This window comes from Camelina sativa, chromosome 20 (assembly GCF_000633955.1).
Source record: "Camelina sativa cultivar DH55 chromosome 20, Cs, whole genome shotgun sequence".
Lineage (NCBI taxonomy): Eukaryota > Viridiplantae > Streptophyta > Magnoliopsida > Brassicales > Brassicaceae > Camelina > Camelina sativa.
In genome coordinates, this window is record NC_025704.1 from 14632583 (window position 1) to 14647283 (window position 14701).

The window sequence follows — 14701 nt, forward strand, 5'->3', positions numbered from 1 at the left end:
ATATATATATATATATATATATATATATATATATATATATTTAATATAATATTCAGTCGTTATAATCAATACTTTTCTATAATTAATTACAAGGAAATTAACATTTACTGTATGATGTGTTGAAGAAAACATCAAAAAAATTTGTTACCGTAAAAATACTATAAATGAATTCCAACTACAACTTAATGTAGTTTAAAGAAACAACAACAAACAAAAGAGTCACATTTCAATAAATGTTCTTTATAATATATATATTGATAATTTTATATAAGTAGTAATTATGAGACCATATATATTATAAATGATTTTCAAAAAAAGTATTATCGTATTATATAATCATAATATTAGGTAATCCAAATTGAGACCGGAGAAATTTGTTAAATTACAGTAATTATTAATTTATCGAGTATTTATTTATAGAAGTTTTATTGTATATATTATATACAATAAAATACTAATAAATAATAGTGTAAATTCATGTTCAACGTTTGCACTAGTAGAATTGTTTACTTGAATCATATGAATGAGAAGTGAAAAAGAGAACATAAAAAAACATGGCAAGTTTAAAATTGTTTAGTCAGCTTATAAATTACCAAAAATACATTTAATTTACATTTTGGTGTTAATTGCAAGGATAAATAAGCTTTTTCAATCTTTGGATTTTATTCATTTTATTAAAGTTGATTACTAATGTTTAGATTATTTTCCTTGTATTTTTTAGTAATAATAATTGTTGAGTGAATCAACCTATTTGAAAGGATAGAGTATATATCATCCTACACTAGCCATTAAATTTGGAACATTATATTGTTAAATCAACGATTCAATTTTTTTTGACATAGCGCATGCACTTAACAGACTTAAGTTGTTTGAAGAGTCCCCTACACCGTAAATGAGCTCCAAGATCGTGGCCCAACTCATGATGCATTGCGACAACCCTACAAGTCCGACGTTTTTGTTTTATTAAAGTACCAGATACAAATACTACATTACATAACTTGAAACAATACCATTTATTGTCACTAAAAATAAAAGTAAGTAATACAATGATCTAATTAAAAAATATAGTGTTTTGTCTCACAAAAATTCTACACATAAACACCCCTTTTAAGAGACATCATATGGTAAAAATTAAAAGAAAAAAAATAGTAATAGGTTTATCGCAAACATTAACTTGACCATTAATTTTTTTAGATGTAAAATTTTTGAAACTCAGTGACACTGAAACCTTTGCCAATAACTTCTTCATCTACCAAAAAATTAATAATTATTTTCTTTACAAAAGCATTTAGTAAAACAAAAAAAAGTCTATGTTAATAAAGTTATATAAATTTCTAATATATCTTTTATATTTACACCAAATAAATTAATCTTCTATTCTAAAATAGTAGAGAGAAATAGTAGTCAAAGCAAGAGAGATCTATGCTGAAATGATCTCCTATAGTATAGTCCTGGACAACCAACCCAATTGTATTTTCCTCAATGCACGATGTGCTAATGGAGAGTTGAAGATGATGCTAGAACTTTTTGAGACACTTCAAGTAACTGAGATGGCTTATGACATTGTGTACAATTAGCGAAATGTGCATTATATAGAGACAACGATTTTGCTCATGTCATATTCAAGATATTGTTTTCTTTATATTCACAAAAGAATTTGTGAGGTTCCATCTTTAATTTCTTTTAATTGTGACAATTCTCTTTATCCTCCAACTTTTTTACCACGAAAAATAATTTTTATTACATATCATTCCTCCTCCACATCGAATGGGGAACAATAGAACACAAATATTCATTCTCCAATATTGATGAAGAACAAAAAGAACCATTCCACATGATAGTTTGATGTTTGGTTCAGTTAGGGATATTTTATATTTAAACCGTACCCGAGAGAGGCTACACAAGTACACATAAAAATAAAAAATAACAGATACACACAATACTATTAGATATTCGTTCTGTTTTTCACAAATTTACTATACCCAAGTTTTTCTTTTCTTCAAATTATATCACTACAACAAACACATAATCGTGACTAAAACCAAATCCAAAAACCAAGACTATAATGTATTACAACATACACATAATTGAATATTTGATTCCGTACGTGTAACGCTAAAATAGAGATATCAGATATGTATATAGTAAAAACAATAAATAAAGAAGAAGAGAGATATTATTTTCCTCGTCTTATTCACGATATAACTTCCGAAAACAAAATCAAATCAAAGCCTTCAAAAATAGCGTAGATCTTAAAAACACAAACCATTGCTCTTCCCAGACATGACATCAACTTGATTACGAGTCTTTTTTTTTTTTGTCCCAAAGAAAAAAAACAAAACAAAACAAACAAACTTACGAGTCTTCCTTCTTCGACCGATGCTCACCATCACTCAATATGGTCTAGGTACCGGTAGTAAGGGGTTCGACTTCTGAGGATTTTTTAGGTGGTGGAGGAGGCGATGATCTCTCGTAATGCTCAGCACCAAGTGAACGGTGGTGAGAAAAAGGATGACTTCTAGATGCAATCGATGGTATATAAAAGGATGCTGCTGCAGCATTATCCTCATCAACAAGATTCCGGTCTGTTTGAGCATGCCCCATCATGATTATAGCTAGCAGAATACAACATCTTAAGAGATTAATGCTAGATGCCATTTTTTTTCTTAAATCCGGTGATGATCGAGATATAGTTAAATTTCTTTGCTCATTCAACTAACTATAATGTGAGGTTCCATCGTGTAATGTCGTTTATGTCACAAATAGAGGGTTCCCACTAACTACTATTATTAATTAGAGTGAATTCTTCTAAGATTTCAACCAAGTAAATTATTAATTTGTTTTGTAGTGTGTTTTAAGTTAAAATTTTATGATATCAGAAGAAAAGAACCGTTCCACATTTTATATCCGGTTCGGTTAGGGATAATTTTGTTCAAAAAAGAACCGATCAAAGATAAACTATTAAACCGAACCGGAGTCCTAGGCTAGATATAAAAACAGGTTCCGGTTCTATCTATTCTACTGTACAGTGGTGAAACCATGGCTTCGTCTTCCTTCACCTGCTCTTCGATTTTATCTGTAAATAAAATCCCTAATTGCTTCTCGCGTAATCTATCAAACAACATAGCATCATCCTTTGATTGTTCGATGGGATTGATTTTCTCATATATATTCGATTTTTTTTGTATTATTCAGATTGCTGATACGAGAAGCGTGAACTTGCGCTGCACATTTCAGTCTCAGGTTCGTATGGTTTTGATATCTATACGATGTTTTCGGAGTTGATTCTGGTAGATATTGAGTGTGAATCTGGTTAATTTCGTTTTCAGGTCTCTTGTGGGATTCGAAGAGATGATAACGGGCGCCGTGTTTGGCGGAGGAGAACATTGGTAAGATGAATCTCTGAGAGATTTCGCTCAGTTTCCACAGTTCAAATGTAAATGACCTAAATTGGAATCAGGAATCAAGATTAGGGTTTAGCTTTGCTTAGAGACCACAGAAGAAAGCATTGTCCTCTTGACTCCAATTTAGGTTTTTACACACTGAGGATGAACTTTTGCTCATTTCTGTGTAAACTTGTATATGAATTTTAGAAAACAACAAGGCTTTCTTACTACTAGTTAGTCTTTATTTAAGTCACAGTGGTCTTAGTGTAATCGATATAATGCATAGAAGGAGATGGAGATTGTCTTTATCTCAGTTTTTAGGACATCGTTGTAAAAACACTCTGGATCTTTGTTTGATGCGAACCAACCCACAACAACACACTTATAAAACCGGAGAGACTCGGTTATGAAGATAGGAAGAACTCTTTCATGTGTTCAAATTAGTTAAGACCTAGTCTTTCCTTAGATATAGGAACCTTATTCCCATGTTTCCATTTCACGTCATGTAGGATCGTGTTTGATTTAGATATTGTCTCCTTCTTGTATTTATAGGCCTTAGCATCTAATGAATGGGTAGACTTGAAATTTGACAAAACAGAGTTTATCTCTTTGGTTACTTGTTCATGTGTTAGACATAACACATCTCTTTAGCTTTGAAGAGGGACCATTTCTATCATTGTTCTTATTGTACATCTTGTGAACTATCTGTGTTTGTTGTTTGATCGTATTAAGGTCTTGACGGTTGGTTTTGAGTATTCACAACTACTCCATAGCCAGAACAGTGCATTGTCTTTGTTATATGTGTAGCTCCAAAGTTTCTTAAACCATTGTCTAGATTCTTACTTCCTCAAACCTTTTATTTTGCATTGACCATATGACTCAAAAGGATATACATTGTCCAATCCCTTAATTTTAAGGTCAGATGTCAAACTAGTGTGTATGTTTTGCAAGTTGTGTTAAAACAGCCATCGATTGCTTCATAAACTAACAACCTCTCCTATGTCGTTCTGCTGTTTTTTTTGTCTGTAGACGAAGAAGGATGATATGTTGCGTTACAAAATGCAAAGAGTTCCGTTTGTCGAAGAGCAAGTAAGGAAGATAAGAGAAGTTGGCAAGGTAATGACAATGGACATAGAGCAGCTTCTTTTGAGGGAAGACAATCGGTTTGAATTTGTCAACAGCGTAGCAGCTGAAGCGACAGAGTACGTGGAAAAGAACAGAGACGAATACGGAGGTTCCAAAAAGGCCATCTTTCATGTTCTGAGTAATCGTGTGAACGATCTCGGGTTTGATCGCCCTGAGGCTTATGTAGAAGCTGATCCTTACAAACCCGGTCCTGGCTATTTGTTGGAGTACTACACATAAGATACCAATATATATATATATATATATATATATATATATATATATATATATATATATTCTCACAGCTTTGTTGTTGTATTACCAAAACCAAATCTCTATGCATTCACAGCTTTATTGTTTTGTAGTTAATATTGGTAGAACAAAATCTTTAAATCTGTTTAATTTGTTCTGGCGTTTATGTCTTTTTAAATCAAAATCATATACTACTAAATTTCAATGCAACAGTTGTGTTGTAAACTTGTAATCAGAACTCTCTATGCATACTTCATGTGTATTTAATATGTTATGACTTATGACCATTTGATCCGGCCAGTCATTTTTTTATTGGTTTAAACTCTATCTAATAAATGTCAAATAACTGGTAGTAAATACACTGTGACAGTCAATAATTATGAGTTTTATGGTTTGTATGAGTTTCTGAGTTGAACTCTTTTTTGCTCTTTTGGAGGTGTGGGCGGCCTTGGATGCGGACCAGTGTAATCCATCTCAAGATCGACTCTTCTTCTATTCATCACCATCTCCTCTTTAACCTTTTAAAACAACAAATTTAAGTAGTATATATATTGTTTAGTTTCGATGTGCATATTTGTAATCAATATATAACACTTTAAAAATCGTTGTTGTTGATACCTCATCGTTGACGTTGTTAAGATACGAAGTCTCAACGATCCCTAAGAAAATACGAAGCATATACACAAAACATTTATATCATCAATATATATATTTTTGAACTCCTTGAAAAAACCAATCTACAATAGTATTATAGTTACACTCTAATTTTATCTATGCTTAGTTAATTCGACAAACAGTAATAGGTTACTTTACTTATTTGCAAAGGAAACAGATCGTAAAAACATGACTCAGCTAGTTAATTTACGTTTCTACAATCTAGATTTTATAAGTACTTTTAAGGCTTAGTTTGTATATTGGAGCCACGAAGTAAACCATAAGTTAGAACAGTGTTTAAATGTTCAGTACCTGAAGAGAACATCGGGGGAACGAGCAAGAAGGCTACAAGAATCATAACCAGCTTCATCTTTTAGAAATATTTTCTAATTTTTCTGTGTTTGGTGATATGTGAATGATTCGAGTTTATAATTCTTTTGGCTTAGAACTTAGAAGACATATGCATGTAGACATATATATATATATAGATAAATAGAAAGTAGAGTCAACTATAGATATCAAGGTAACGGATCAACAACTTTAATACAAGTGTTCTATTAGTTTGAAAAATTTAAGAATGATGAATCCCATAATAATTAGTCAAATTGAATACGTATAGTACAATCAATTCTTTCCTTTTTTGGAACTTGTTAAAAGATTATATCAAAAAAAAAAAAATTGTTAAGAAATTAAATTATCTGTAATTTTTTTTTTGTAGTAGTAGTAGGTTTTTTTTTTTTTTGCTTCAAAAATCTATATTAACATTTTTGAAATATATTTTGTATTATGCCTTTTTACTTTTGTTTATTTAAAAATTTATTTACAACATTAATCCCTAAAAAATTTTCAAAACTAGCATTACTACATATTTTGTTTCTTGAATATTTCACATTTCATTCCAACTAAATAAATAACAGTAATCAATATGGAAATAGAAACTATCATATATTTAATCACACATTCTGTTGTATTTTGAAGCTATTCTATATCTGAATCACACATTAGCACTCCTAACGTCGGGAAAAGAGTTAGGAGTGCAAACACATTCTTTTCCCGATGAAGGTCTAGTGGCGTTAGGAGTGCTAATGTGTCTCACCAATCATGAGTTCGAACCCCCGTACAAGCTTATTTTCTTTTATTTTCAGCCCATTTTTTTCCTTTGATTGTGGCCTCCAAAAAGTTAGCAACGGCTCTGAACATGTGTGTAGATTGTAATCCGATCCGATATCTAGTTTTGTCTGTAGACGAAAGAAGGATGACATGTTGCGTTACAAAATGCAAAGAGTTCTATTAGTGGAAGAGCAAGTAAGGAATATAAGAGAAGTTGGGAAGGTAATCACAATGGACATAGAGCCGCTTCCTTTGAGGGAAGACAATCGCTTTGAATTTGTCAACGGCGTAGCAGCTGAAGGGACAGAGTACGTGGAAAAGAACAGAGACGAATACGGAGGTTCCAAAAAAGCCATCTTTCACGTCCTGAGTAACCGTGTGAACGATCTCGGGGTTTGATCCCCCTGAGGCTTATGTAGTTATGTAGAAGCTGATCCTTATAAACCTGGTCCTGGCTATTTGTTGGAGTACTACACATAGATTGTAGTAAAGTGAAATACATAAGCTGGTTGTAATAAGATCTCTAAATCAATGCAACTCATCTTTTTTTAAGTATGTTTTTCGAGCCAAGAAAAATAAAATACTTTTATTTAGTTAGAAAAATAAAATACTTTTATTTAGTTAGAAACTAAAAATGAAAGGGCGAGTGTTGTTTGCAAGTGCTGACTTTTTTCTCTCTCTGAAAAAGGGCGATTAAAAAGGCGAAATCTCAGATCTACGACCGACGGTGAGGCCTCACGCCGCCGTCGAGAATCTTCTTCTTTCTCCCTCCTCTTTCATTTCTCCCATGGCTACAGCGGTCTCGATCCCTCCCCCTCCCGATCCACCTCCCGTTCAGACTATTGATTCATCTACTCTTCCTCTCCCGTCTCTTCCCGTAGGAACAGCTCCTCTTCCTGCGGATACGGTAGAATCAGGCTCTAATCTACCTATCTTGCTGCCTCAAGAAGATGTATCGCCGGTTATTGCAGACACAAAGCTCCCCTGGGCTGAGCGTTTCAATCCGAGTCTCCGAAATCTCAAAAAAGTAGCTAAACCCAGATTTACCGAGGATGGTACACCTCGGGTTCGTGCTCCAGCATCAGTTATCCTAAAATCGACAGAGACATGGAAGGATCATTTGGTCGCTCACTTTCATGGTAATCCTCCTCCTCCTGGAAAAATCTTTGTAGATCTCAATCCAATTTGGGGCAATAATGGCAGGATAAGCATTAGAAGTCTCCCTAATGGTTTGGTACTCATCTACATCCCTTCGGAGCTCACTCGCAAATGAGTTCTTGAGGTGGGATGCTGGCAAGCAGGCAATTGTCTATTCACGGTAACTCCCTGGTCACCAACAGCTACCCTCACTCCTCTCAAACTTGTATCACTTCCAATATGAGTTATACTAAAGAATGTGCCCCCTCAGTTATACTCGCTCCCGGGACTCAGCACCATAGCCTCTAGTATTGGTGAACCACTCCACACAGAGAAACATCAGCTCCCACCATTAGCTACTGATACAAGAATAAAGGTTGAGGTTCTTCTCAGTAAGCCATTCCCCCAGTCTGTTCTAGTTGAGGATGACGATGGTAACGAGTTAAGAGTATGGGTTGAGTATCCTCGCTTACCGCCTAAATGCGATTACTGTGGAGAATATGGTCATCTCTACCACAGATGCCCTGTAGCTCCAGCGAAGGATAAGATTGCAGCCCCAGCTGACATACCCTCAGCTCAATTTCCTCCTCCTGTCAAAAAAGGAGCTCAGTCAATATGGCAAGTTAAAGGGCATCTCGTTGCTGGTATCCCTATTCCTGACACTCCGGTAGATGATCCTTCAGCAAAGAAATTGCCAGAAACCACTCCTAGTATCCCATCGACTTCAGCTGCTTCCGTTTTACCCCCTCCCCCTCTAACTGCCACTCATAAATACCTGGACTCCCCATCAGCGGACTCTCCGAATGATTGGCAGCTTGTTCAGCGTCGAGCTAAATCTCCAAAGGGCTCGTATGTAGGCACCATAAAAACTCAAGGTTCAAGTTCACCAGTCAGGATTCCTGATGAAGTGTTAGTTTTGAAGCAGGACAAGGCTCAGGCGTCTTCAGACCCTGCTCCCAACAGGGCATCAGTAGATCAACCTAAAATTGTTGTCAATCCCACATTTCCTAAAAACACAAGTGCTAAGCCATCTAAGACTGCCAGAGGACGCCTCTCTGTCCAGGGGCTTCCCACCTTCATCATGCTTGAAAGCTTTGCTTTCAGCCTTTTGCCCACCTTTTTGATGATGACGAAGATCTTTTGTTATAATATTAGGGGATTGAATACTTCCCTCTGGTAAGTAGAACTCAAGAGATGGGTTCAAGCTTCTAGACCTATTATAGGAGGAATTTTGGAAACACATGTTCAAGTGGAGAACTCGGCTACTATCTTGAATCGCACCTTTCCTGGTTGGTGTTATGACTACAATTACTGCTCTTCCGCTCAGAATGGTAGAATTTGGCTAGTTTGGGACCCTGTTGTCAACATAATCATTTACAAGAAAACTGATCAGCTCATCTCTTGTGGAGTTTTTGATACATCTACCAACCTATCTTTTTCTGCAACCTTTGTTTATGCTCGCAATTGTATGATAGCGAGAAGGGAGCTATGGCAGTCTCTGCAGGAACTTAACAGCTACACTCTTCAACGAAACCACCCTTGGATGACTCTGGGGGATTTCAATCAGATTCTCAGAGCAGATGAGCATTATTCTCTCCTTCCTTACCCTCTTCCAATCCAAGGTATGGCTGAATTCCAGCAATGCATTGACAGTTGTGAATTTCTGGAGCTGGCTAGTAGGGGTGCGGAACACACCTGGTTCAACAGTCAGCATCTCAATCCCATCACTAGGAAGCTCGATCGAGTCCTTGTTAATGAACTGTGGCTGACAGCTTTCCCCAACTCTAATGCACTCTTTGACGCTCCATGAGGCTCAGACCATTCTCCTATCTTAGTTAAGACTTCACAAGCAGAGGAAAGGAGGAAGGTCCCCTTCAAGTACTACTCTTTCTTTGCTACTCATCCAGACTTCCCAAGACTTGTTGAGGAAGCGTGGAACTCGCCAATCCTGCATGGAAATCATATGTTCTCCATATGCCAGAAGCTCAAAGTTGTTAAGATGGCTTGCAAACTCTTAAATCGAACTCACTTCAGCAATATACAGGCTAGGTCATCGGAAGCCTTGGAAGCTTTGACGTCTATCCAAAATCAGTTACTAAGCACCCCAAGTCAATCACTGTTTGAGGAAGAAAGACTGGCTCGTAGCCACTGGCTAGTTATGTCTACAGCAGAGGAGACATTCCTTCGGGAGAAGTCAAGGGTTCGTTGGTGCACTGAAGGAGACTCAAATACTCGTTTTTTTCATAACTCGGTGAAGGATCGTCAAGCGAGAAACTTAATTAGATCCCTCATCGATGTTAATGGAGCTCGCCTTTCAGACAAGGAGGCTCTAAAGTCAATGATATTGGACTATTATCAAGGCTTGCTGGTAAAATCAAATCCTTCAGTAGTTTCCCTTTCAGTGGATATGATTAGTGAGCTGCACTCTTTCAGATGCTCTGAAGAACTCTCAGCCTCACTAACCATTATCCCTACCCCTGAGCTAATCACCTCCACCCTTTTTTTCACTTCCAAGGAATAAAGCACCGGGTCCCGATGGTTTCACAGTAAATTTCTTCATTGACTCATTGGCTCTCGTTGGTCCCACTTTTATTGAGGCTGTTCTGGAGTTTTTCAGGACTGGAAAGCTTTTGAAACAGATCAATGCCACAATACTTGCTCTAATCCCTATGACAGTCTCTGCAGAGAAGCTTTCCGATTTCAGGCCCATATCTTGCTGCTCTACCATCTACAAGATCATCTCTCGTATTCTTGCCAAGCGTCTAAAGTTAATCACCAGTCAGGCAGTCCAAAGAAATCCCTCGCAACTGAGCTTGTAGCGGATTTCAACAAAGAAGGCCCTGTGACTAGAGGCTGCCTTCAAATAGACCTGACTAAGGCTTTTGACAATGTGGATTGGGGTTTCCTCACCAATATCCTGTCGGCTTATAATCTCCCTCCGATTTTTATTAACTGGTTGAAGGCCTGCTACACCTCTCCTTCTTACTCGGTAAGCTTCAATGGGGAGTTGATTGGCTACTTTCCCGGGAGAAAAGGTTTAAGGCAAGGTGACTCTATCTCGGCACCTTTGTTTACGCTTGTCATGGATATATTGTCAAAACAACTAGACAAAGCGGCCAACTCGGGAAGATTTCAACTTCATCCTCTTGGTGTCACTCCTCTTATCACCCATCTTAGCTTCGCAGATGACATACTAGTATTTTTTGATGGAAGTGAAGAATCCCTGGTTGAAATTCTGAATATCATTTCTCAGTTTAAATCAGCTTCAGGACTGGGTATCAACTTACAGAAAACCTGCTTGTTCTTGGATGGAAATAACAGTGACACTCTCAGTCAAATTGCAAATCGTCATAGCCTTTCTCATGGCTCGTTGCCAATGCGTTATTTGGGAGTTCCTCTCATCACTCGTAAGCTTTCTCCTTCTGATTATCAGCCGCTTCTAGACAAGGTGAAAAGTAGGATAAACTCCTGGACAAACAGACATCTATCCTTCGCTGGCAGGCTTCAGTTACTTCAATCAGTAATCAATAGCACAATAAACTTCTGGGCTTCGATATTCTTGCTACCTAATGCTTGCATGACTAAGCTCGAGCAAATCTGTGGTGCATTTTTGTGGAATGGTACTGCGGACACAGCTCGGGGAGCAAAGGTCGCTTGGGAAACGGTTTGTAGTCCAAAGTCTGCTGGGGGGCTAGGACTTAAAAGGCTAGTTGATTGGAATAAGATCTTCGGGCTCAAGTTGATATGGCTACTCTACTCTCAGGCTGGTTCTCTTTGGGTTTCCTGGGTTCATCATAAGCTTATAAGGGATAAATGCTTCTGGGATGTTGATTTTCGAAATTCTGGAAGTTGGATAGGGCGACGTTTGTGTAAACTAAGACCTCTTGCAAGACCTTTCATCCACTGCAGTGTCTTCTCGGGTAATGATTGCCTCTTCTGGCACGACAACTGGACTGGTCTTGGACCTCTCATTGACATCCTTGGTGACTCAGGATCGCGGGTATCCGGAATCACTCTCCTTGCTCGAGTTAGCCAAGCAGCTTCAAATGGGGAATGGTCCTTGCCAAGAGGACGACATCCTATTATCCAGCTACTTAGAGCCTGCTTACACGACCATACTCCTCCTGATCCAGCTGCTGGCTGTGATACTTACCATTGGAAACTCTCCCAAGATCAATCGAATGGTACCTTCTCCTCAATGAGAACCTGGAAGCACCTTCATCCTCCTGGACCTTCAGTTCCCTGGTCTTCGCAAGTTTGGTTTAAGGAAAGAATCCCAAAGATGGCTTTTATGACTTGGCTTACTGTTCAGGACCGCCTTACAACGAGAGACAGACTAATTCGCTGGAGCTTACCCGTTCCTCCTTATTGTCTTCTCTGTTTGACAGGTATGGAAACAAGGGATCACATATTCTTTCAATGTCCTTATTCCAGGAATCTTTGGACGGCACTCTTCTCCTCCTTGCACACATCAACAACAATAACCTTTGATGGAGTCCTCAATTGGATTAAGTCCCCCACCACAAACAGGAGACTCAATTCAATCTGCAAATTGGTTTTCCAAGCCCTTATCTATTATATTTGGCGAGAACGCAACTCAAGAATTCATACCACTTCCTCTCGAACAGAGCTCCAACTGCAGAGGGAAATCCAGCTAACATTTCGTCGAAAGCTGTTGTCGCTGGATCGGACCTCAAGAGCTGCTCAACCCTTAACGATTTCGACTCAGGACACTCATCTTGGTCTATGGTTTACCCATTTCCAACCTCCGTAATGCCTATTAGTAGCTCCAGTCTTTGATCATGTGTTGCACTTTTTGAGCTTATTTTTATCTTGACTCCTATTGTATTAAACTTCTCTTGAAGGGTTATAATGAAAAAAGAAGAAAAAAAAAAAAACTTAAAATTACTACATTACTTATAAGACAGAACGTCTAATGACATTATGACAACAATTTGTTCACTAAAATTAATTGTGTACCGATTTATGGTGAGGAGGAGGACGACGATGAGGTAGGTATGGCACGAATGTCGTATAGCTGGAAGTAGAGCCGGATCCTTATAGTCGTCTTTGATATACACCGGTGGTTCCTTTGTCACAACCTCATCTACCTTTTAAAAAAGGAAAAATGTTTGTCCGCTACTTGAAGTATACGTCACTATTTGAAATATACGCTAACATATAGCCACACATACAAACAATATAAATGTTTTGTTAACTACGTCAACTATTATCCACATAAGGACATCCATAAATAAATATAGGTTATGTGTACAACATCATAAACATTCAACTCTGGTGGTTAGTTGGCCGGAATCCGGCGTTGACCAGTGTTAACCGGCGTTGAACAGTGTTGACCGGCGTTGACCAGAAAAAAAATTTCAAAAAAATATATATATTCTTTTTTCCTAAAAATAATAATATTTTTTCATGTATTTTTGATAAAAAAATATTAAAAAAAAATGATTTGTATAATTTACAAAAACAAAATATAACAACAAAAAGTTATAGAACAAAAGTTTATGTCTAGGAGATTTTTTCATAAAACTATAACAAATACATACCTTTTCCTTTTAACCATCATTTTTTGTTTTGTATTTTCAAAGGTGGAGATTTTTAATATTTTTTTTTCTTATTACTCATTTATAAGATTATGTCATTTGAAATATATCCAAGGCACTGCCAACTATTTCTTTGATTTTACAAGACCAACCTTTGATTTTACAAAATCAACTTTTGTTTTTTTAATTATCTTCTAGATATATGTCTTTCATGTAAATAAATAGAATTTTCATTATTTTCTTCCTTTCTTTTTCTTATTAAAAAAAAAAATAGTTGGCAATGTCTTGGATATATTTCAAATTACATAATCTTATAAGTAAAAAAAAAAAATTCCCACCTTTGAAAATACAAAATAAAAAATGATTTTTGAAAGGAAAAGGTATATATTTGTTATAGTTTTATGAAGAAATCTGCTACACATAAAATTTTGGTGGTATAGTTTTATTATATTATTTTTGGTATATTTTCTGTATTAACAAAATTAGTTACTAGATAAACCATAAATTTTGTTTGTCAAATTTTTTTTTTCTTTGGGTATATAATTGTCTTGTATTTGTTTGTTGTATCACTTTTGTTGTAAATTATACAAATCATTTATCTTTTAATTTATTTATCAAAAATACATGAAAACAAAAAAAAAAAGAAAAAAAAAAAAAAAAAAAATTTNTTGGTCAACGACGGTCAACACTGGTCAACGCTAGATTCTGGCTAACCAATCACCGGAGTTGAATGTTTATGATGTTGTATACATAACCTATGTTTGTTTATGAATGTCTTTATGTAATGACAATAGTTGACGTAGTTAACAAGATATTTATATTGTTTATATGTATGGTTATGTGTTGGCGTATACTTCAAATAGTTGACAAACATTTTTCCCTTAAAAAATCAAACTCTCATTGTTTTTACCATCAAAAATTATATACTATTAAAAAATGAAAATATTATTTAATAAAGTACGTAGACGGCATTTGTTATCATATACATTTTCTTGGAAAATTTAATAATAATTTTCGTTCAAGGTAACAGAATTCATTCATCTTAATACTTTTTATTTTGTAATGGACTAGTTTAGCTATATGTTTTTGTCATCATATTTATAGGCACGTACTTGATTTTTCGAAGGATCGGATGGATCAGATGGTCTTAGCTGTGGACCAGCGTAGTCTATCTCAAGATCGATTATTTTTCCATTCATAACCACCTCCTTCTTAACCATTTTCTAAATCAAACAAATTAAGTAATGATATATATTTATTAAAAAATTCGATGCGTATTGATAATCCTAATCCAGATTGTATACCCGTGGTTGTTAATAAAATACCTCGTGGTTGACGTTGTCAAGATGCAAAGTCTCCACGACCTCGAAAAACAGTAAAACAATCTATCGAATGTGTTTCTAACCATAAAGTTACCTGAGGAAAACATCGGGAGAAGGAGCAAAAAAGATACTAGGATCACCAGCTTCATCTTCA

General features: G+C 36.0%; 3 protein-coding genes across 3 annotated transcripts; 1 reads left to right on the forward strand and 2 right to left on the reverse strand.

Moving 5' to 3' along the window:
• On the reverse strand, positions 2190 to 2670 carry LOC109131351. Its single transcript, XM_019242232.1, has one exon. The coding sequence runs from the start codon at positions 2656 to 2658 to the stop codon at positions 2404 to 2406; it is 255 nt and encodes an 84-aa protein (XP_019097777.1). The 5' UTR covers positions 2659 to 2670; the 3' UTR covers positions 2190 to 2403.
• Positions 3010 to 4913, forward strand: LOC104770820 (protein PLASTID TRANSCRIPTIONALLY ACTIVE 7). The gene is made up of 4 exons (XM_010495274.2): positions 3010 to 3078; positions 3196 to 3243; positions 3330 to 3389; positions 4416 to 4913. The coding sequence occupies exons 1-4, from the start codon at positions 3040 to 3042 to the stop codon at positions 4749 to 4751; spliced, it is 483 nt and encodes a 160-aa protein (XP_010493576.1). The 5' UTR covers positions 3010 to 3039; the 3' UTR covers positions 4752 to 4913.
• Positions 4980 to 5850, reverse strand: LOC104770821. Its single transcript, XM_010495275.2, has 3 exons — positions 5730 to 5850; positions 5382 to 5422; positions 4980 to 5281 (listed from the first exon to the last, which is right to left on the reverse strand). The coding sequence occupies exons 1-3, from the start codon at positions 5785 to 5787 to the stop codon at positions 5150 to 5152; spliced, it is 231 nt and encodes a 76-aa protein (XP_010493577.1). The 5' UTR covers positions 5788 to 5850; the 3' UTR covers positions 4980 to 5149.

Coding starts and splice junctions, on each gene's coding strand:
- LOC109131351 (XM_019242232.1), bottom strand. CDS start 2,658: ATGGCATCTAGCATTAATCTCTTAAGATGTTGTATTCTGCTAGCTATA.
- LOC104770820 (XM_010495274.2), top strand. CDS start 3,040: ATGGCTTCGTCTTCCTTCACCTGCTCTTCGATTTTATCT. Junction 3,079..3,195: donor CCTGCTCTTCGATTTTATCT/GTAAATAAAATC, acceptor TGTATTATTCAG/ATTGCTGATACGAGAAGCGT. Junction 3,390..4,415: donor TTTGGCGGAGGAGAACATTG/GTAAGATGAATC, acceptor TTTTGTCTGTAG/ACGAAGAAGGATGATATGTT.
- LOC104770821 (XM_010495275.2), bottom strand. CDS start 5,787: ATGAAGCTGGTTATGATTCTTGTAGCCTTCTTGCTCGTTCCCCCGATG. Junction 5,423..5,729: donor TCCCCCGATGTTCTCTTCAG/GTACTGAACATT, acceptor GTATTTTCTTAG/GGATCGTTGAGACTTCGTAT. Junction 5,282..5,381: donor TTAACAACGTCAACGATGAG/GTATCAACAACA, acceptor TTGTTTTAAAAG/GTTAAAGAGGAGATGGTGAT.